General features: G+C 41.9%; 1 protein-coding gene across 4 annotated transcripts in view; it reads right to left on the bottom strand.

The window, feature by feature from the left end:
• Window positions 1-6,697: 6,697 nt before the first annotated feature.
• The window catches only part of SEMA6A (semaphorin 6A), a 64,495-nt gene continuing 48,419 nt past the window's right edge, over window positions 6,698-22,773 (bottom strand). For all 4 annotated transcript variants that reach the window (XM_035569035.1, XM_035569037.1, XM_035569036.1 and 1 more), the window contains one exon: window positions 6,698-7,887. In XM_035569035.1, coding sequence (XP_035424928.1) covers window positions 6,698-7,887 — 1,190 coding nt within the window. The remainder of the gene's footprint in view (window positions 7,888-22,773) is intronic.

Genomic DNA, 22,773 nt, shown 5'->3' with positions numbered 1-22,773 from the left:
ACAGCAAGTCAGCATTAAAAACAAATTAGAAGTTGTTTCACGAAGCTGTTGCCAATGCTTTTGCACTAGCATGTTGTGCTTCATTTTTTCCCCTTTGACTGCAGAAGAGGCTGAAACAGGGTTTCTGTGAGCACAAGTCTCACTCCTGGGTTTTAGCCATGGCGTGGCTGTGCCCATGTGCCAGTGCGTTGCCGTCTGATCGCCAAAATCCAGAAGGCAGCAACGGTGGACTCGTGCCCCCAAAGCACATGTGCCCCACGTGGAGACCAGGCCAGGAACCTGCTGAGCCCTGCTCCTGCCCATTGCTCACCCTCACACCCGGCATATGGGGTCTTCTCCCTCATCCTAAGGAGGGTACATCTGGGGGCAGGCGGTGCCTGAGCTGCTGCCAGCCCACTGCCCTGTGCTCCCCCAGCACTCTGCTTAAAGAGCTGACCTAGCGAGTTTGGGTCCCTGTCATTTATAGTTGTTATAATTTCCTGTCAGGGCTGCTCTTTTCCTTCCCCCTTGTGATATTGCAGGGTTCAGCTCTATGGCTGATGTGCTCTGACTGCAGCCTGCTAGATTTGTCTTCGTCTTAATATATTATTTATGATGCTATTATTCCTTGCAGCGGACTGCCAGCCACATTCTGCCTACAGTTGCTGGCCTTCCAAATGCATCATGGCCAGCAAAGGAAAACACTGATCTAATTGAATTAACAGTGGTGCTGTTAGCCTTAATAGAGTTTGTCATGAAACACTAAGCAGATGTGACAATGATCTTGGTTAGTCATATTTTTGTCCCTACTCCCAGACACGGTAACTGTTAGCCAGATCAGTGGGGAGGATAATTCTCCTTTGCTGATCAGTAATTGTGCTTACCTAGACATGTGGCAATCGCTTTGGACTGATGGTTGAAATAAGCCAAGGACTTGAATAGCAGAAAGTTTTATATTCTGATAATAAACTTGGCTAATTAAAACAAGATGCAGATGGTACTGCCACCTAACAATTTTCACCTCACTTACTCTGACTCCAATTATAGCCTTTCCCTACTGACTTACACTGTTTAAATTACAAAGGCAGGGGACAGATGACTATTTACCTGTTTCTATTCATACAAAGAAGTCTAACACATCATCGTTTTCCTGCACAAGGCATGTGATGATGGTCTTAGTGCTTATTCCAAAAAGAGAAGTACCTCCTTTCTTTAAAAAGGGAAAAAAGTAGTAAAAAGACCACTCAGAGACTCATTAGCAGGCACACACATCAGCAGGAAATGTATGAATATTACACACACAATGTGTTCCTCTAACACTTGTTGGTTGGAGCAGGTGCCATACTTCTGGGAAATTAACTTTAATTGGATAAATAGAAAACTCGTCTTAACTAAGCCAGTACAACCCACTGTCTTAGCTTATTATTTTCTTTAGACACTCTGAAGAGCCTGGTGCCACTCCCTTGGGTGGCTTTTGCTTCTTCCCGCTGTAAACTGCTTTCACAAGGAGAGGTTGGACAAACAGCTGGCAAGAATGGGTTAAGCTTGCTTGGTCCTGCTGCAATGCAGCGGGGCAGACAAGACTACCACTTTGGGTCCTCTACATTGCTCTAAACAAGATCTATAAGCAAGCTGTGGAGAGCAGAAATCCATGTCCAGCCCCAGGAGAGAGCACAGAGCAATCCTACCCTGGCTGGTTTTGTGTTGGAGGAATGATCTGGAGTCACATCCCCAAAATGACTCAAACCACTTGCTGAACCACTTTGTTGTTCCCAATATCGGTTCATCACTGCTGTGGTACCAACTCCTGTTATGCAAAATCATCTGTCCTTCTGTACGTAAACAGCTCTGAACAGCCTGTGCTTTTGCTGTGTTTCTGCCTGCAACTTTTCACCTGAGGATCTTTCAGATGCAAAATATTCCCTGTTGTCAAAGCTGCAATGGGGCAGGATTTAACAAGGTTGTCTTTGAAATTACACTCCTGCGTAGTTTGAAAAAGTGTCTCTACTGGAGGGAGAGGAGAGAGGAGGGCAGTGGAACATGACTTTTTTACCTTTGGCTTTGAGCAAATCAGCTAGGTTACATTTCTGTAAAAAAGTTTGTTGAAATTAATGCTGATTGGAAAGGATCTTCCATGCATCCTCAATGACATGTTAAATGAGGCTAACATGAGTACCATTACTATGATGAATAAGTTAACATTAACTCAGTCAAACTGCTCAGATCATCACCTCTGCTTCTCATGTGTATCTTCTTTGTCCAGGCCAAACCCAGTGATTCCATGGAGTGGCACCAGTGCTTCCTGCAGGGGATGGATCTCACCATACAGATAGCTTAGAGGTCTCCTCACCTGTCAAAAGCCACCCTGCTGGATCATCTGAACTGAAATGCTGAGGGCACTGCCTCTCCTGGGTGAGCTGTGGGTGCTCAGTGGAGCAACCTGTCCTTGGCAGCATCCTGCTGCTTCGCAGGCCCAGGTCCCACCAGGGCAGTGGGATCTGACAGACCCTGTGTCCTTCAGTTGGTCCTATCTGCACAGCCATATGGTGAGACAGAGCTCTCCTGGTGACTATGTGCATGGGCCCTGAGGAAACGCTGAGAAGGAAAATTGCCTTAGGGGTTCACACCCCCATTTGGGAAGAAATCCGTGGCACAAGAACAGAACAGTTGCAGAGCCTATAGGGCTCATGCATTAGGGCATCCCCTTCCCGCACTACCTCCCTCGGGCCCATGCTTTAACATGACTTTCCTCTCACTAGCAACAGCAGGATGAGCCTTGCAAGAGAGTCAGCTGGTGTTGCTGCCAGAGGCAATCCTGGTGCCTCTCTGCAGGCCAGGCCTGATCCATGGGAATGACGTGAGACTGTCTGGCAGCACAGCACACAGCTGAGGGGCACCTTTAGCAAGACCAGGGGTTATTTACCTTAGAAAAACAAACAAAAAGGAGCAATGAAGCAGCAGCCTGCAGTTGTTTATAGAGGAGTACTAATATTAATGTTAATATAGCGGTATCTCTATATTTGCATAGCTTCCCTAGATGCAGCTTGTATGAAAGGTTTCAGAACAAGCTGGACAGTGTGTCTTCACAAGGGACCAGCTGTAGACTGAAAGTGACACATGCTGCCAAGTTCCTAGCAGGTAACACAAAGCTGTGTGACAAAACAAATCTACTAAGCCCAGTTACTAAAGGAGATGAGTGTTCAGCTTCAGGGGAGAGGCTGTGAGTATGTTGTCCGCACTTACACAAAATCCATGCAAAGGATTTTGGTATGTTTTAATCACTGTCAGGATGAGGGACATTGTATATGCTTTTGTTATTTATCTGTTTACTACCATTTTCTTGCAGAATTAAAGTCTCAGGCAACATCCTCTAAATCAGGCCTATAAAGTACAATAGATTTATGCCTGCTAAAAGAAAACACAGGCTCTCCCATTATTAATGTGCAAAACCTGGAAATGAAGTCATATCTGTATGACTTCAGTATGTATGATATCTATTTTGGTGGACCACGTGTGCTTAAATCCCATCCTTGATCTCTTAAACTATCAAGTCTGCCATAAATATTTGATGATGAACAAGCTCATAAAAAGAAAATGTAGAATATGAATAGAGGGAGAGCAAATGTGTGATTCAATTTTTAATTACCATCGCCTTATTCTAAAGTCAAGTTCATCTTTAAGAGACAGAAAACAACAAATTTGTTTCTTTAACCTGGCCTAAATGATCAGCATTGCATTTATTTATTTTTTTTTGAAGGAAAACGATGAATCTTCACAGAAACCAAAGAATCAGGACACAAGAAATAAGGTAGAACAGTCTGGTTTTATTACCATATGTAATCAAGAGCTTTTATTTCCCCTTATCTTCTCATTTCTTTCTTTTTCTTTCCCACTTTCTTTTCTTTTTTTTTTTTTTCCTTTTTTTTTCCCCTTTTTTATTTTTTTACAACATACATTAAGTTGTGAATCAGATGTTAGGGGGATGTGGAAATGTAGGGAAACCGGTGACATCACGATACTCTACAACTTTACAACAAATGGGAGTCTGAATTTGTTGCATCTACCAGTGTATAGCAAGGGTGGACAGCAAAGGCACACATAGGTTTATGAACCCCTCAAAACAAGGGGTGGAAGGGAACCAGTGACGGGGAAGGACAAGAAGAGAAGACCCGCTGAGTACCAAATGAGAATTTCAAGGTCAAGCTGGTAGCGGACAAGATGTACATTACAAAGGCAGATCGCTGTACAAGCTGCTGCTGTGATTATTTGCTTCTGCATTTTGACAGGACGCTTTGCTGAGTCATAGCAATGGGGCCCGTGCATTTGGTACTCAGGGGGTTTGGAGCTTGGTGAGAGAGTTGTGAGTGGGTTCTTTTCAAAAATGACCTTGCTACCTACGGTTTTCAAAGGTTTTTTTGTTTGTTTGTTTGTTTTTATTAAAACAACACCATTGCTTTGGATACAGATCTATCTACTCCAGTCTGCATAGTTCACTAAGGGTGAACAAAACTGTTTCATAAAAGAAGCCATGATGAAATGAAAGAACATGCAAGCACCCTTGTTACACACTTTGGTCTAGACCATCCAGACTTTATATATACCATCTATAAGCTAATGGACTTAAAATCTGTCTTTTCAGTCATTCAGAAACAAAACCAAAACCCTGAAAAACAAATGGAAGTATAAAATTTTAAAAAACAAATTGAAACAGAAACAACCACCTTACTCAAACATACTGTTCAGTAGATATATATATATATATATAAAAAGCTTAGAAGCGATCCCCATCATTTGTCTACAGTATGTTGACACAGTTATTGTAACAGATTAAAAACACATCTACGTTTTTGCATAAACTGAAAGACTGGAAAGGAACTTACACGCCTGCGCGCACACACACACGCACACACCTGTGTGCGCGCACACTCCCACGCTAGCTACATGCACAATCACACAAAAGAAACAAAGGAAAAAAAAATACATTTTTTTTTCCCCAGAGGAGTATGTGCAGCATCCTTCTGGAGCAGCAGGTAGCTGCAGCAGGAGCCTGCCTGCCTGTCCTAGCTCTGTGTGCCCTGCGTGCTGCGGGATGCCCGCCTGGCATGCTGCGGGGCTTGGCACCACTTGCCGGCGCCTGTCCCCAGCCAGGTGACACGCCAGCCCCGGGGGACAAGGGTGTTTGTGGCTTCTTTGCTGCCCAGGGAGAATGATCACTGGAGACAGGGTGCGAGAGGCGGGGAGGGCGGCACGGTGCCTTTGGGGCAGCGTGGCTGGAAGGTAGTTGTGGGAGAGGACTTGGCACAGCTGGAAGTGGGACTGACCCAGAGGGTTTGGCACTCGCCCAGTGTCTTGAGGGACGTGGGGTTGTGCCGACAGCCACTACATTCTTCTTTGAATGTCTTTGCTCCGATTCTTGAGAGGGCTTGGAGGAGGAAGGACCAATAAATATTTGCATTACTCCAAGGAGAAAAAGAAAAAGGTTTTACATACTACAGCTCACAATTATACACAACTGAGGGTGTAAGGCACAAATTTACATGTGGAAGAAAACAGGCTATTCACAGATATATTCCCACGAAAAACCCGTGTGATAAGACCATAATTTATGCATGGTAACAGCCGGCATATTAACTAGTTCACACTGTTTGAGGATTTTGTTTGCCGTCTCACATGCAAGGTGAAATGAGATGGCACATCACAAGCTGGTGCCTTCACAGAAAGTATTAGCTACTGACAAAGCCATGTTGATAGCAATGGTGCACAAATGTGCGGCTTTTAAGAGTTTCTCTTGCAGTTGCGTTAGAAATTATGAACTTGCGGTATTTGTTTGTTGCTGTCTTAGGTCAGAGGCCCAGCCGGCTAATTAGCTGAGAGACTTAAATAGATATCCCCGTTTTTTTCAGCTAATCAGACAGTCCAGGCACAAGTTCAGAATTCCAGCTCCAACTTATTTAACTCAGTGAATTTATTGGAAAAATAAAAGAGTTTTAATTACTCCAGTTAATGGGTTTCACGTTAAATAGGTATAACTTTCAAGGTACTTCTCTGAAGAGCTGCTCACAGGATGATATGCAGAAGTCATTTCCTTAGGAAAAATGAAAGTTGAACAATAAATAAGAGGAATTACTTGCGTTAACAGTCACATGTTATTCATTAAAAGAGAAGGGTAGCAGAAATCTATGACATAGTTCGCCCAGCATGGCATTTAACTGCTGTAACCAAACGGCTGTAACACTGATGGGCATTTCACAGTACCTGCACTTAGTAAACTTCTGCCATTGTTAAGTCAGAGTTAGCTTTATCAATGCATTCTTTTTTTTTTTTTTTTAATTTTTGTACTTTTTTTTTCCTTTTGTTTTTGTAATTATTGGTTTTGATTTTCAGAGCACTCTTTCCCAGTTCAGGAATGCACTGTGCAGTTGGGGGGGTGAAATGTCACAGTCATCTTTCACCTGTGTGCTTTTGGCTCAATGTTTGTGGTGGAGAGTTAGTCTTCTGAGCAAAGAACTGGAGGGCGGTGGGGGCGAGTCCTGCAATCGCAAACCTTCAACCACGGGTCATATGGCTCGGGTTAAAAAAATATTCCACTTTTCCCAGAGAGCAGAATCAACATATCCTCAGCTTGCAACAACCATCTTCTTAGAGGAGCAGTTGCAGAACACTGGTTTTCAAGGGCAACCTCTGCTTAATTGCTGTTCTACCCCCCACCCCACTATGATTATGTACACGCGTCATTGGGCTTCATGGATGTGGAGAGTGGAGCAAAGGAAGGTTTGGGAGGTACGTCTGGCTTTAGCGAGGGCGTGCGTTTCAGCCCCGACCTCGTCAGAGAGTTGTACGCGGTGAGACTCGGCTGTCGAGATACAGTCACGGCCTGTGCCTGCGCGGCGTGGACCTGTATGGAGTCCACTCGCTGTGGAGCGGGTGGCGGGTTGTCACCCCTGCCGAAGCTCTGATTTCGGGAGAGGTGGGACGAGTTAGAGGAGTTGGTGTTGTTTCTTTTGAGAGTTGACGCCTGGTGACTTCTTGTGAGCGAGTTTGTTGGGTAGTTCCTCTTGTAGTCCACGCTGTAGGCAGAAGAATGCATTTCCAGCCGCTTGCTCAGGCTGCTCTGAGACAGTGAGGTGCTCGGGGGCCCGAGGGAGGCTTCCCGCTGGGGCACCTTTGGCGGCATGCTGTCAAGACTCTCCACCAGGTTAACCCCATGGCTGGGGCTTTTGCTGCTGAGATGGTCCTTGATGGTTTTGTACTCAAGGGTGGCATTCTGGTCCTCCACAGACATCTGAGCCCCATCGTTCATTTTTGGCTGGTCGACGTACTCGTGCTGGTAGCCTTGCTGGGAAATGGGCAGGACCACAACGCTGGGGATGTGGCTAGGAGAAGCCCTGAGTGGCAGGTCGGTTGGGATCACGGGTGAGGCCATCGGAGGGATATCTTTTGTGCAGGCATTGATGAGGTTCTGGTTTCTTTCCCATTCCCTGCTGCCACGACTGGGCTTCCTCTTCTGTTGCAGGGTTGGGGTAGACTCAGGGGTTGGCAGAGCAGCCAAGTCCAGGTGGTGCTGGTCAGCCTTGATTAGCATCTTGGCAGTGCTGCCTGGGGTTGCCAGCTTGCCATTGTGCATCAGGGGCGTGAGGATAGCTTCAGGCTTCGGCTCCTTGGACTGAGCATCTCCGAAGAGGCCGCTGAGCTTGGTAACACTGCTCATGGAGCCGCGACGGGAGTGGGTCAGCTCCTTCTCCTTCCTCTGCACAACAGCCACATCTCTGCGGCGGTGGTCGCAGATGCAGTACACTATGATTCCCGAAAAGATGGCCCCCATGACAAAAGCAAGAATTACTGCAATGGCCAGCAGGGTAACCGGCACCAGCTGATCATGACCCTTCAGGTAACTCTCCCGAATCACTCCTGAAATGAAAAGCATACAATGGTTAAGTAAACCAAGGACAGGAAAAAGCCACTTATCATTAACTACTTCATTCAAAGGCACTCCTTGGGAGGTCTGTTTGTGTTCTGCAAGGTGATTTTTGATCAGCTTGCCCAAATTTAGAGACATACTGTACCTGCCAGGTACATCTTACATGCACAGCCTTGTGCTCTCAGTATAGCTTTCAGATCTGGAGCTGAACACTATGAAGTTCAGGGAGGGAGAGAGAATTCACTTGCAGGGCAGTTGCAATCAGTTTGAAATCTATGCCCTGGGCAAATTCACACTGACTTCGAGAGGTCAGAACTATTACTTCTCTTCCTCTGACATACTGCTCATTCCTCCCCACCCTCCATCCCGTCCCTGCTCAGCTAATGACATCTTATTTTTACTACTGTAAATTGTTCAGACTGAAAATCCTGTAAAAGGAAGAGAGGAGAGAGAAGCTCTGCAAATATCAGAGAAGTGTGTCCCATGTTGTTTAAGGCTCGTCATTCTGTTATCTTTGTCATGTGTTTTAAAAGTCACTGTCACATGCCTGAGCTTCAGGAGGATGCTTAAATAACCATGAAAGACAGAGCACAGTGTGGAAATGTACTGAGCCTTGCAGAGGATTGTCCTTGCTCTTCCAATTTTTAAAGCTCTCTCTTGTTCTGGGCACATGAATAGGCTGACCTCTGTCGTGAAGCTTATCCTTTTTCAGCTGAAAGCTCTGACTTTGAGGGCCTCATTTGGTGGCTCTGTGCTGTGGTCTGAGATTAGTGTCAAATCCTACTTGGCCCTCCAAGCACTCCCTGTCAGAGAGGGCATCTTTGGCAGAGTGTGTCTCCTCAGTCTGAAGTCCCTAACAGAGCATTAATCAATACTCTGAATTTCTAAAGAAAGGAACTTTTTCCTGACATAGTTGGGCATCAAGCCAGCAGCACTAATGAAACACAAGCACAGAATCTCTAGTTTGCTTTTTTTTTTTTCTTTTTTTTTTTTTTCCATTTCTGGTTTTGTTCTTAGTGCTTAACAAGGCACAGCCACTGCCTGACAAGGAGCTGAAGGAACGTCTCTCCCACCTCTTTCTACAGAGAGCATCCAAATGCCAGGGCATTAAAAGCTCCACAAGCTCTAAGGAAATATAAGCCACATCCTTATTACAGGAGAGACAGCAAGACAGGAAGAAAAGTACCTCCAAGGCTCTCCTGGGACCTTGCGAAGATACAAAGCTTTCATGTCATAAATCATCTCCTCCTTTAGAATAATGTCTTTTTGTGTATTTGGCAGACAAGGTATTTGTGGCCCAGAATTAGAACCAAATGCAAAATACTCCTCAGCAAACTATATTAAAAGAGTACTGAAAAGTTGCCATTATCTCATAGAAACCTTTGATAAGTATGCTAGGTAGATACAGTATTGCTTCCATGGCATGTATTTTCTGTTCCCATTTAATTACAGTGTTTAGTTGGACAAGGGGTATTTGCCTACAAGATAGGAACTTTATATTTAAAATAAAACAGCTCTTGAAATCATAAGCTTCTGCTTGTGACATCACAGCTGTTTGCCACGGAAATTACCATGCTGTGACAAACAGAGGGTTGTGATTTCATGAGAAGAATAAGGAGCAAGGGCACATGATCCCTTAGGAAACTTAGAGTCTGCATTCGTATAAATGTCTTCACAGTAAAAGAGTAAGGGGAGAAAAGAAGACCTCAGGAAACAATGTCTAAGTAGAAACAATCTTTGAATTAAATGTTTCACAGAACACTCTTTCAAAGCCCAGAAGCTTTTCTTAGGCAGACGTTTCTACTCTTTGTCATGAACACCTAACAGAAGGTGGTAGTGCCTAGCCCTGTAATTTTAATCCACACACAAGGCTCCTGTATATATATAGTCAGAAGCACAGTCTGGTGGTCGCAGTATCATCAATAGGAACACCATTTCACTGCAAAGGTGGCAGTCTTCTATGAACCCTACACCTGCCAATATTTACTTGCTAGAATCTGCAGAATTTCCAGACCAAATTTTTTCACACTTGTAAAACTGGCTGTGGTCATTAGCTGGAAAACCAAAATTGGGAAGTCTTGAAGGGGTGGAAGGATGGTCAGGGAAGTGTTAAATCTTATCAAGAAATGCATTGCGAGGCATGATATTACGGAAAACTTCAGCTTAAAATGCCTGATTTCAGGGACACCTTCCATGGACAAACTTCTCAGAGAAATGCTCCTTTGAGTGCTGAAGTCTTATGTTTTTTCACGAAAAAGACTCAAATGCCTGGCTCAATGCCTACCTAAGCACCTACAATCATTAAGCCTGTCTGTGTCTGGAAGCAGAAACCACCCATATCCCATAGGAAGGGACAGGACATTCCACAGAATCACAGACTAGTTTGGGTTGGAAGGGACCTTAAAGAACACCTAATTCTACCCCTCACCCCCTGCCATAGGCAGGGACACCTCCCACTGGATCAGGCTGCTCAAACCAGACTTTTCCTAGCTTATGCATTTCTACCACTTTACCCATCACTTGCAGTTGTGGCATGGAGGCAGAAAACAGAAGCCTTGTCTTCAGCTCTCCCTGTCTGGTTTTATAGAAGGACCTGAACCCAGGTGACACAAGGTATGAGAAGCTATCTCTAATCCCCCCATGGGAGGAAAAGAACCCGACTAATCACTGGGATAGAGGTTTTGCTCATATGTTATACCTCTTTCCAGTAAGGCGTTACAGCAGATAAACCAGTTTGCTCTGGGGAAGCTTCCTTGCTCTGTTTGGAGCCTGGTGTAACAACGGTAGATGGATGGGTGCTCCATGCCTGGTGCTTCCTGATGGCTACATGAGGCTGCTCTCCTCACTCAGCCTTCTGCTTCAGGCTATTCTACAACTGACAGCTGTAAAACACAAACCTGCATCCTTGCATACAAAAGCAGCATGAAATCTTGCCATCAGTTTTACATTACCAATGGATATGGACTCGTTACAACTCACATTACAAAATTACCACACATTTCAAACTGAGTGACCATGTGTACTCAAGAAAAGAGTATCCGAAATGCTGCAGCTCACACTGCAGGTGTTTTATGAGCAGAGATTTATGAGGGCCTTAGAACAGCCTGATTTCAGCTAGTTCCTCCTGAGCTCAAACCTTCCTGAAGTTTGTTAAGTTTCCCACACTAGAGTGAAAATATATTTAACTTTAGTGGCTTTCCTCTAGGCAGGTGGGTCTTCTCTGGACACAATCTCAGGTCAATGAGGTAATTTAGTTTTTATGATGGATCACATCCAAGTGTCTTATGTAAGTAATCCCAACAACTTTAAATTAAATAAAATGATTAGGATTGGCAAGATTTGACCTGCATTAATGATTATGAAACTGATACAATTAAGTAATGAATAAGTATGAGGAATGTTCAGCATCCTGCTATCAAGACCACAGGGAGAGAAATCTAATATGAAACAGGCTACTGCAGTTGTCAATCAACACCTCAAGCCCCTAGCATCAGTAGTAGCTGCGTTCACAGAATGGGATGAATAGGCAAGCATGTGATCCCAATGATGGGCACAGAATGTGCCAGTCTGAAAGCAAACAGTGTTTGTGCCACTTTATATACTTCATTGTGTGTGGTTTTACACATCCTGTGGTTCTTAAAGAACTGTTCACAATGCTCAGCTCGGCATCATTCATTAGCACACATTATCAAAAGGATTAAAATAAAAGAAGAAAATAGTTGAAAAAATGTGGGGCCTACATTTTTGAAAGTCAGATAAAATATTTCAACCACCAGCTTTGAGGAAATATCTGTTACTGAAAAGTCTTATAGCTATATATTATCTGACATTCTTGACACTGTGTACTGGAAAATTGACTAAGCTGGCTGCATAAAATACTATGGAACCAGACTGTAAAATATGATAAATACTGTTATATTAGTTTCATTATATATTTAATAAAAAAACAATTATTGTGTGCAAAATACTATTACCTTGCACTTTTAAAATATTCTGTCTGGCACTTTGCTGTTTGCAGTACATTCTTTCCAGATATGAAAATGCATTGCTTCTTTCATCTAATGTAGTTTGGAAGTACTCATCCATACTCTTGTTTGTTTTCTGTAGCACCTGAAGACATACCACCATAGATAGTAACCAGCTACTCTTTATTAACAGAATTACCTGTACTAACGCTATACTTGGGAAAGGTCTGGTGATAAAATAGCAGTAAAACTCAAAAAGCTTCAAAGACGTAGATGAGGTTAAATATATGTACCTTCAAGGATCAGGCTTTACATGTAAGTAATGCCACAAACATGCTGACACTTGTCTGTCTCCCTGAAGTCTTCTACTGAAGACAGACTCTGTTCCTTGTGAATCACAAGTGGGCTTATGAGTGCAGTGCCTTCCTATGTGTGATGTACTATTATTTCTGGCTTCTAAAAGGGCCAGGCTAGTGACCTGATACTCTCCATTTTCCATGGCTATTGTGATTCTCACAGACAACCTGATCCTTCCTCCTCCACTAACTTTCTGTAATTTCATCCCACGTCCTTTCGATTGTATCATCTAGCATCAACATTAATTTTCTGAGAATATACAGTACTGTATACTGTATATACTCTGAGAATATACTGTACCGTACTGCATAATATGGAACATAAAAAATCACCTCTTCTTGCTCATCTAATGAAAGAAAAGACCTGATATATAACTCACTACTTCTTCCAGCAGAGCTTATAGGTAAGATACAGAGAGCTGGCTGACTGGTTGGTTAAGAGGACACTAAGAAAAATGCTTCCAAATATCCAAAGTGTTTCAGTCCTGAAATGAGTTAGTGCTTGCATAAATTATATGACTAGAATATTGATCCAGCTTGTTCCCCAAAAGGTAACTGGGGAAAAAGCAAGGAGACATACATTTTATGTCAATAATATAAATAATTTTTCTAAAGTTCTGGAAAAAGTGAGAAGCAGACTTGTTGAATACCTCTGGGTGAAAATAAGAGAGAAAAGATCAGATGTGATGCAATGACCTAGATCTACGGAATAGTGGATAGGAAGTAGGAAAGAGATGAGGCTTCTTCTCGTCAGCTAACAGAAGTATTCAAGGGTTAAGACTTCACCTGGACAGCTGTTAAAAAGCAGTACAGCAAGATGTGCACAGTGCTGAAAGTGTTACCATATGGGAATGCTGATGACACTATTCTCTGCATGTTCTGGTTGTTCTAATTCCAACAGGAAAAACAACAACAACAACAACAATAACAACAACAACAAAATCAATCAAACAAACAAAAACTTCTGAGGGCAGAAACGTAATCAGGATCATGTAAACAAAGGAACAAAGGTCATCATCCTAAAGAATATATGGCATGAGTATAACAGAATAGGAATAATGAATGCCAGTACAGTAAGTTTGAATAAAGGAGGACAAATAATGAAAGATACAGAGATTGAAGCATTTACTATTTCTCCTGCTTCACTTTTCAGCAAAAATCCACACTCTGGTCTGTGATCAGAAAAGTAACAAATTCAGGCAATGCAGTGCTGACCAGAACAGAGAAAAGAGACACAAAAATTCAGATCATGTACATGTTTTCAAATTGTGTAATGGAACTGGCCAAAGCAGTTGCTAGACACTGTGCAGGGTCTTGGATGATGCTGAAGGATGAGCAGCAAGAGCTCTGGAAAAGGACAAGCATTTTACCTGTCTTTGGGATGGGCCAAAAGGAGAACCTAACAAACGACAGACCTGACAGTCCAATTTTTAAAATGGGAATGACAGTAGAACAAATGATTAAACTATCAATTTTATAATCATCCTAAGGACAATACAGTCATTATATACATATAAGCTGAAGCAAATTTGCCAAGAATAAATTACATTAAACTAGCTAAACTTCCTTCCTTGACAGGATAAATGGTTTACTTTTTATGGAGAAACATTAAGTATGATACATTTTGACTCATTTTGTCACAAGCAAATAAAAGTGAGCTAACACCTGCTGAAAAGCTGCACTTGAGAAGTATTGATCAAAGATCTGTTTGGAAAGAGACCTGAAGTAGGTTGTCCTCCACAGGATTCCCTGTTTAGACAAAGGGAAGTCTAAGGAACCCTTGTTCAGCTGTGGTAAATGGTTTTGTTTCTGTGGAAGGAGGTTCAATCTTTCACAAGCATGTAATCAATGCTACAAAATTAAATGGTGAATTATGACAAAAAAAAGAACCAAAACAGTTCCTTAGAAAAAGGTGGACTGGGTAATATTATAAATTCAATGGCTCCACAAGGATTTTTATTACTCTTGGAGCACTAGCTTCCTTATATCTGTTTTGAATGAATGTGTCTGTCTCAGGAGAAGAGCAATTCAGAGGCATCTGCAGAAAAGAGACCTCAAGTCCAGAGGCCTAACAAAAGAACTGTATCCCTTTAGCATGTGCAGCACAAACAGAAGTCTTTTGTGATGAAGGCTGATTTTCTTTCTTTCATCTGTGATCAGGGATAGAGATGGCAAAACCTCAAGATGAGTCCCACAGTCACTTTTCCTCTAAATCTGTTTCTGTCTATGCTTCACAAACGGAAATTCCAGCTAATAACACCCACAACTGCTTGATGAACAAAAACAAACAACCCTACTTCCTAGTTTGACTAGCTTAATGTGAGGCTGCTTTAGTGATACAATAGGCCGGATGCAGCCTGCTTTTATGACCAAGCTAAAGTCAGCGGGAATAACAGGAGCAGGGCAGAGAGCAATATCTGGTCCCGTAACTACAAGTTCCTGTGTGTGAATAACCTCATTACCTGTCATCAAAAATAATGCATTTCTGTTTGAGTACTACAGCTAGCTGCGGTGTGGATACAAAGACACCTCTGTTCCAGATATGATTTATGGCCCTGAGAGATGCATGCTGGACAATGAGGTGACCACATGCCATGTGCATCAAGAACGCTCTGTGAGCATCTCTGCAGGGAGCTCTCATTGTCCAGTTTTCCAATATAGCCTGTGACAGATGGTAAAGTAATAACCCAAAATGGCGGCACACATGAAACTGAAAAACAGAGGTGGGAAATGAAGAATGATGTTTTGGCAGGGAAGTGGGGGAATAACTACCAAGGAATAAGGTAATATTTAAGCCTAGACCACACATTAACAGCAGTCAGGGAGTGGGTGTCTTTGTTGTCTTAAACTTCACCTCTCTAAATGGAAATCAGCCCACTTCCATCTCCAACACCTACAAAATCACTTGAGACTTTCCACAGAGCAAGTCATTGTTCCACAAAGGCACAATGGTTTCGTTATAGTTGTTATTTAAGGAGAAAACCTTGCAGTTAATTTCTTTCTTCAGTGCAAGCTTTTCTGTCTGATGTAAGTCTCCTTCTGCTTAGACTTGCAAGAATGCTGGTATAGGTTTATTATGAATGGAGGTTTTTACAGGCTTCAGAACATCTTTTTTAAATGCCACTGAAAAGGTTTTCAACATGTGTCTCCAGGTGTTAGAACTGTGTTTACAGGCAGTCTCATGCTGCTAAAAGACTATTTCAGCCTGGAAAATCTCTGCAGGTATTAACAAGCTTTCTTCTTCCTTTTTTTAACCAGACATAGGAATAAAAATAAAAAAATAAAAAAGAAAAAATCAGATGAAGTTAGACTGGACACTCAAAATTAAAGTGACAGCAGGTTCAGGAATGACCAGAGTTTACCATGCATTTCTGAGATCTCATCTTATTGTTTTTCTTGAAGAAATAATTTCAAGGTTTCTGAATAAACCAACCACATTATAATCCCAATGATTTGATGTTAGCCACTGTATTGGAACTGCTTTGTTGACAAGGGTAAGTAACCTCTTACTTAAAGGTATGTACAGCCTCCCTGCCCCCCCCCCCCCCCCCGACCGGTAAAGCTGTATTGTTGATTTGTAAAGGTCTGTAACCATAAGTTTTGAAGTTTTGCATGACTGCTGAAAAGAGCAATCCATCTCCTTATGACTCCAATGCCTCCTCATGGCTCTTAAAGCTGGTTGCCCAAGCTAGCTCAGATATTTAGCAAACAAAAAGTGGATGCATGTGCTTGAAGGGAAGAATGAGTTTAGCAAAGAAAAAGCCTTCAGTTGCAAGAGGCACAAGGATCCTCAGAGGTACAAAAAGAAAGTGTACTTCAGAACTTTGAAAAGAACATTGATACATAACATATCTGAACTAACATGTAACAAGCCTGAGAAGGATCTAAGCAATCAGATCAGACACAGAGGCCTCTGTCAAGGTATTTTGGCCCATAGTCAGACCAATTTCAGAAGCAATACCTCCAGGACTGGTTCATCTATTGACCCTTAAGTGTGGTTTTACTTCTTTCAATTGGTCCAAATTCTGTTACTTCTCCTGTCTGATGCATAACTGTCAACACAACTCTCCATAGAAAAAAGATGGTTGCAACTTCCTAAAAGAGGTGAGATCAACACATAGCTCTGCTCTCAATGGGAAGATGCAGAATATTCATTCCTGCATTTCTTATGATATGTAAGTTATGCAAGACAGGTTAAAGAAATGACACCACCAAGTCCTTATGAGATAACATATGAGTCTCGAAGTATCATTTTCAAAATAGTTTTCAATTATCTGTTTTTATGAGCCTGCAATCCAATTTCTCTGCATGTCACAGCAGCCATACAAAACCTGTACAATTGTCATAGATGTGAATTTTGACAAATTAGAAGGGAGCAGGCCTTTTCTGAAAGGGATTAATATAGATGGAAATTACAAGCTCTGAACTAGCAAATTAATGCCCAGATATCTCCCACCCCTGCTGAAATGAAGTGCTGGCAGACTGGAAAATGACCAGAGCAGCAAGCTCTTAGAATATTTTAAGTTGCATTACTTATAAGCAGTAACTCTGTAAATAAGCCAATTTATTAAGTTTTCAGGTATGAGAGGAGCTTTGAGGTACACAGCCTCCCGGATCTACAATGCAATGAGAGTCATCACAGTCCAGAAAGCCAGTCCAATTTTATTTGTTGCAGTGGCTTTGCTGAAGGCCAGCTCTTGCACTAGAAAGCACTTGAGAAACTCTCCCACTGGCAGACAACATTCAGTGACTGATCACTTTGAACTTTCCTCTAATGACGCAAAAGAAGCTCAGTGCACATTCTAGGACCTTTCTACTATGCCTGGGATGAGCTTAAACATACCCAGCTGCTCTTTATTAGTTTACTTCAGGGGATCTTTCACAGCTGGGTTAAACCAGATTTACATATGTTTGGCTGAATATGCATGATTTCAGGGCTTCAGAGAAGTTGTCGTAGCCTGCAAAGTGAATCTCTCATCTTCGCAGTTCCCATTTCACTGCATGGAGTTCTTCTGACAGTGCAGAACAAATGGCATGCTTTTTTTTTTTTTTTTTTTTCTGGTGTGGGCATTATGTATTCTAGGCAGCCCAGTGCCTTTCTGGAAGCAGTTTTTATGTACAGTGTCAAGGAAAGAGAAGCTGTCACTGAGAAATTCTGTGACTTTCCTTTTCCTTTCTTACAGCCTGTTTTGAACTATGGCCTTTCTGCACAACAGGGAGAAGTGAAGTTTTCTGAATGTCAACAAGAGCAGCTCTGCTTAGCAGGCTGAAGCTCAAAGCAGCCTTACAGAAGAATTGGGGTTAAATTTCAAACACTTTATACGACCTAGAAACAAAAATTGTTTCCTCATCAAGTCTGATCTTCTTTAAATACACAGAAAATGGAAATGATGGTTTTAAGTGGGTGACTAAACACATCGCAGCTGAACTACCAAAGGAGCCATCTATTAAACATCCAAGACATTTAAATAAGACTGTGCCCTATATATTCTATTCCCCAAGGTCCTTGGAAAGGATTATTGAAGTTGAACAGCTAGGTGACCAAGCCATCTATGTTTACTGATGCATATTGACTATACTTCCTAGAGATAGTCCTCCTGTCCACAGCTGGGTTGCTGTTAGGAACATAGCTGGACCCCATGTTAGGCCTCCTCTTCTAAAGAGGGAATATGAAACCTCTTCCATCACTCATATGCCTAAAATGTATATTTTCTGACAGAAAGCAATACTGTGGATTAATTTTTCATTTTCTCCACACTCATGCAGGTATTTTCTTCAAGACCTGGGCTTAAGGATTAAAACCTACTCCCAGTGGTCAGTAAAAGACCACTAGAAATATTTACAGGGCTGGGTCTGTAGACCGAAAATAGCTTATATATGGCTGGTGTTTGGTATATCTTTTCCCTCTGTATTGTAGTACCATAGTCTCATCTGTCACTGAATACATTAAGCGACTGGGAAATTGCAGTGAGTTTGAAACACTGGCCACAACAGTCAGCAAGACAGATTTTACCTCTAGTTCTTTCTCTGTATCTCACTACTTTTCCAATATAAGTATTAGAAGCCTTATTTCCTCTCAGTTACATTCATTCAGATCTGCAATTCCTCCAGTAAAGCAAGCAGGGTTACTCCAGTTACATCCTGAGGCAAAAGACAGCATTTTCCTACTGGTCTTCTCATCCTGCTGCCGCTATCATCTCTCACTTCATTTTCTGTCTCCAGTGCTGGCTTCTCTCATGCATTTTTCCTTTCGTCTGTCAAATTTCTCTGCATTTTTTTACTTAACTTTCAAAACCTTTTTTTTTTTTCTTTTTTTTGACCATCTCCCCATCTTGCAGAAACCGCATGCACATCTATGCTTTGATGCTGTAACTTCACTGACACTTCATATTTGTGATTTTTTTAACGTGCTCACTGATTACGGTGGCCAATCTGCTAAAGTGACTTCTGTAACTAAATCTTAGCGTGCATGGTATGGCAGGTAGGTACCTGACCTCGCTTTGAGACGGTTGCCCTGGGGCCAGCAGCAATCTTGCCACAGTGGTGTGCCCAAGCCAGCTTCCTCTGCAACACACTCACAGCCCATCCAGGTGACCTCTGGCCACCCAGCCACAGGCCAGTCATATTTGCTTTACGGCACATCTCATCATCATCAGCGTGTCTGCATTACAACAACTTCCCCAACCTTCCACTTGTTTCTGGTACTGTTTCAAATCCTCTTCTTCTGGATTTACAGTAGCATTTGTTCATTTTCTGCTCTTGCTCTTTTTTAGGTCAGTATTTCCCACTGCTGCAAGCAAACCAGGGGTGCTTGCATAGCTAATTAATCAACATGAAGGTAAGTGCTAGAACAAGGAACTGACTGGCTTTTCTCATATCTGTAGGCTAGTTTTCAAGATATGTTTACTGATCTAGAGATACACAAATTTCCATGTGAGAAGTTAGCATCTCTCTCTCTCTCTCTCTTTTTTTTTTTTTTTTTTCCCTGGCACTGGACTATAACAAGTTTTATCACAATCTCTGTGATACATTTTCTCTTTTCTCCTTTCTAAACATAGTGTAGGTGAGTCCAAACCTTTCAGGGAAGCATATGTGATATTATCGAGTTGTCTTGCCATGAGCAAGCACAGATAAACTGTATTTTTTCAGGTCTGGATGCTAGGTGTCTGAAAGTACCTGCTGATAATACTAATTTGGTTCAGTGTGTGAGAACTGCACACCAAGCTACATAAATACCCCCGGGGACCACTGGGTATGGCAAATTACTTGTGAGTGCCTCGGGGCATTGCCTGTAGCCTGGTCATATTTAGACTAAAAGCATATAAAGTGCTGCAGGACTGTAAGACCTCTTTAAGATGCTGAATAGAGACTAGTGTTTTGTAGAGATAAAGCTGAATGTTATCTGAAAAAAAAAAAAAAAGCAGCACTCTTTATGTTCTTTATTATAAGCTGAGATTGCTCAAACCTCTGGGCAGGCTCTGTGGTGAATGCAAGAGGTTCAGTGAGTAGGGAGAGCACACAGAGGAAGGGACAGAGGGCACCCCTGCTCTGTGCCCTTCTCTGAGAACATTTGATGGGAGTCATTCAGCTGCGAATACACGCGGAGAATGGTTGAACCGTTTGGTGGAAGCTGTATGCTGATGGCAGAAACTAGATTTCCCAGTGCTGACCACAGGCTCAAGGCAACTACCAACTGCCTTTTCTGCACCGAATGACAAGACCACTTCTGCTAGCTTCTTAGAAAAAAAAAAAAAAAAAATGCTACTCCGTAGTTTTTACACAGCTTTATGACTTGTGCCTCACTTACCCTCATCAGCTAGCTAGACTGAGTTTAAATTTATAAGCAGAGATAGATGGGTGCCTTGCTCTATTTTTTTTCCATAGCTTCTTGTGAAACAAATTCATTGTATTTGCTGACATGAATGACTGTTCTAGACTGGAATTTCTTTTTTCAGAATTACAACTATGTTTGTTTGCAAACAGGAACTCAGTAAAGTTTTCTGATTTTAAGAATAAGAAAACAATTGGAAAATACATTCTTTTCAAAACACTTTTGGAGTTATCTTGCTGAAGGCTTTGGTGTACTGCCATTCGGGAGGTGCTTCTGTGCAGTCTTAAATTCAGTGTCTGAGTTGGTATTTAGCAATTGTTTTAGCAATTGCACATCTTTTGGGCTCTCAGAAAAAAAAATGCTCTCTTTCTGCAAGAACATGATAGTGAATAGCAGTAGCTTTTTAAGGCTTTAAAAATGAGTCTGTCCCCCACCCCACCCTTCCCTTCTCCCCCCACCCCCACCCCCCACCTTTTCTTTTTAACAGCTGCTCTATTATTTTCTATCACAATTGTGGGTAAGATGGGATGGAGCATGAACAAGATGGAATATTATTGACTGAATGCAGCTGGTGTTATTTTCCAATTAAAAAAAAATCCTTGTTGGGCATATGAAAGAACTGCCCCATTTATGCCCAGTTGTGACAATGTTATCAAGTTGCACCTTCATCTGAGATTTTATTTCACAGAAAATAGAAATCTTTGGTTGTTGCTGGAAGGACTACAGTTTAATATCTAGGGCTATGCATTTAGGTAGGCATGGGAGGCTGGGACTGGTCTGGAGGCTATCCATTGGGACTCACTGTTTCAGAGCATTACAGGTATTCTTCCTGGTCAATGCGAAGTTGATGATAAATGTGCTGCTGGCCATTTCCAAATGTTTGCTGTATTGTACAGCTGTGCCAGAGATGCCCCTTAATGCTCCCTGAGCAACTTCTCTATAAACTGCCCTAAGCTCTTCTAATGTCAATGCAGCTGTTAAAATTTACTTCAGCAGAGATTCTGACTTGCTCTGATCTGCTGGGGCAGTGAGAGCTGTCAGACTATCAGATAGCTAAAGTGCTTATCAATCATACCACCAATACTCAGTGTACATGGAGTTGTCTGCGTATTTAGCTGCCAAATGGTGACAAATTTCTTCTGGGTATGAACAGACTGAGGTTTTTCAGTACCTTAGAACTTGGCCAGTGGAGCTCTTTTTTTCCAAACAGGTACGTCAGGACACACATTTTTGATATAATGGTAAATTTGCTTCATTCTCTTAAAAACTTCTCAATAAAATGCCCATAAGACTCTTTTTTTTGTAAGAAGAGAATAAGAACATATTTTTCTTTCTCCTCTTTCTTAGCTACTGGCACAAAAATCTTGGAACACATGATTAAAATCTAGAAAAAGTCATAGCAACAATAATTGGAGACCAGAGACTATGGTGTCTCGCTAAATTGCTAAGTAGCTCAAAGTAGCACTCATCTAAACACATGGCTAAACTAAGGATATTCATAGAAAAGACTACTTTCCAAATGTGACAACATTTGTTATCTGTATTTAATGTTAAATATGATTAACATGGCAAAATCTAAATTACGACCTCTCCAGTCTTTTTTAATTAACAACATTCTGTAATCAGTACACACCACCCCATTTTGATGTTAAAAATACGCTTGCTTTTTGACAGTCTTAAAGAAAACTAAGTAAGAAAGGAAGACAGTCAGTCAGTATCTTAGCCATGAAAAGAGATATAGATACTGTTCACTAAAAGGTTATCTATATGAGAAGAAATTACATGGTGTTTTGTACAGAGTCATGTAATTAATAAACAGTTCACAGTCCACATATTATATTGAAAGTGCACTGAACCAGGACTGTGAATGCTTAGGTTGTTGAAAATTTACTACAGGACATGTTACCTATTAATTAATACAATTATTGAAACTATGCACTTGCTATGTAAGAAAAATGAATTATTCAAATATCTTTAATAGCATATTGACATTTTAATTATACACTGGCATTAATTTAACACCAAAAGGCATTTTAAGACTCTTTTGGCTGTAAGATTGTCTGCTGTTAAATCCCTTCACATTTTGAAACTGTTTCAGAAATCTCTTACTTAAAGGGCTAAGTTCTTTCCTGCCTGTTCAGCATGTTTGCATTGCACAATGCCTCCCTGTACTCAACATGTACATCCCCAGAATGAAACGTGGTGTTATTTAGCATCTTGAACACCAATTATTCCTCGTGGCTTCCAGAAAGAGTAGTGTCCCTGTAGGGCCAGCGTACCCTACAGTGAATTCCCAGCCCTTGATAAATATGTCAGTGCTACAAGGGTCAAACGAGCACGAGGCAGTCTGTGTTTCTCCACCAGGCTGTCCTCACCGGGTGACTGTGGATGAACACAGCTGGGAATCTTGTCCATCACACAATAGCTCTAATGCCCTGAACTCTGAGCATCTGCCTTGACAAATTAGACATGGCCTCTTTTATTGAAAAAGTAGATCAAGGTCCTGGGGCAATGACAGTTTTTCCCTATTTTAGTAAGACATGCTTCTGCTGCTCATTGCAGCCTTTAAATGGATAACCTGACTTTAAATCTATGCAGGTGGACAATTACAGGTCAAGGACACCCGCTGTTTCCTGCAGCCAGATTTGACATTTGATGAGCTCTATTTTAAACTTCACCCTTCCTTTATTTGGAGAATTCTGAAGTATGGGGGCATATTTACGA

Source organism: Cygnus atratus, chromosome Z, assembly GCF_013377495.2.
Source record: "Cygnus atratus isolate AKBS03 ecotype Queensland, Australia chromosome Z, CAtr_DNAZoo_HiC_assembly, whole genome shotgun sequence".
Classification (NCBI taxonomy): Eukaryota; Metazoa; Chordata; class Aves; order Anseriformes; family Anatidae; genus Cygnus; species Cygnus atratus.
Note: the sequence above shows the minus strand (reverse complement) of the source record. Positions and strands in the feature narration are given on the sequence as shown.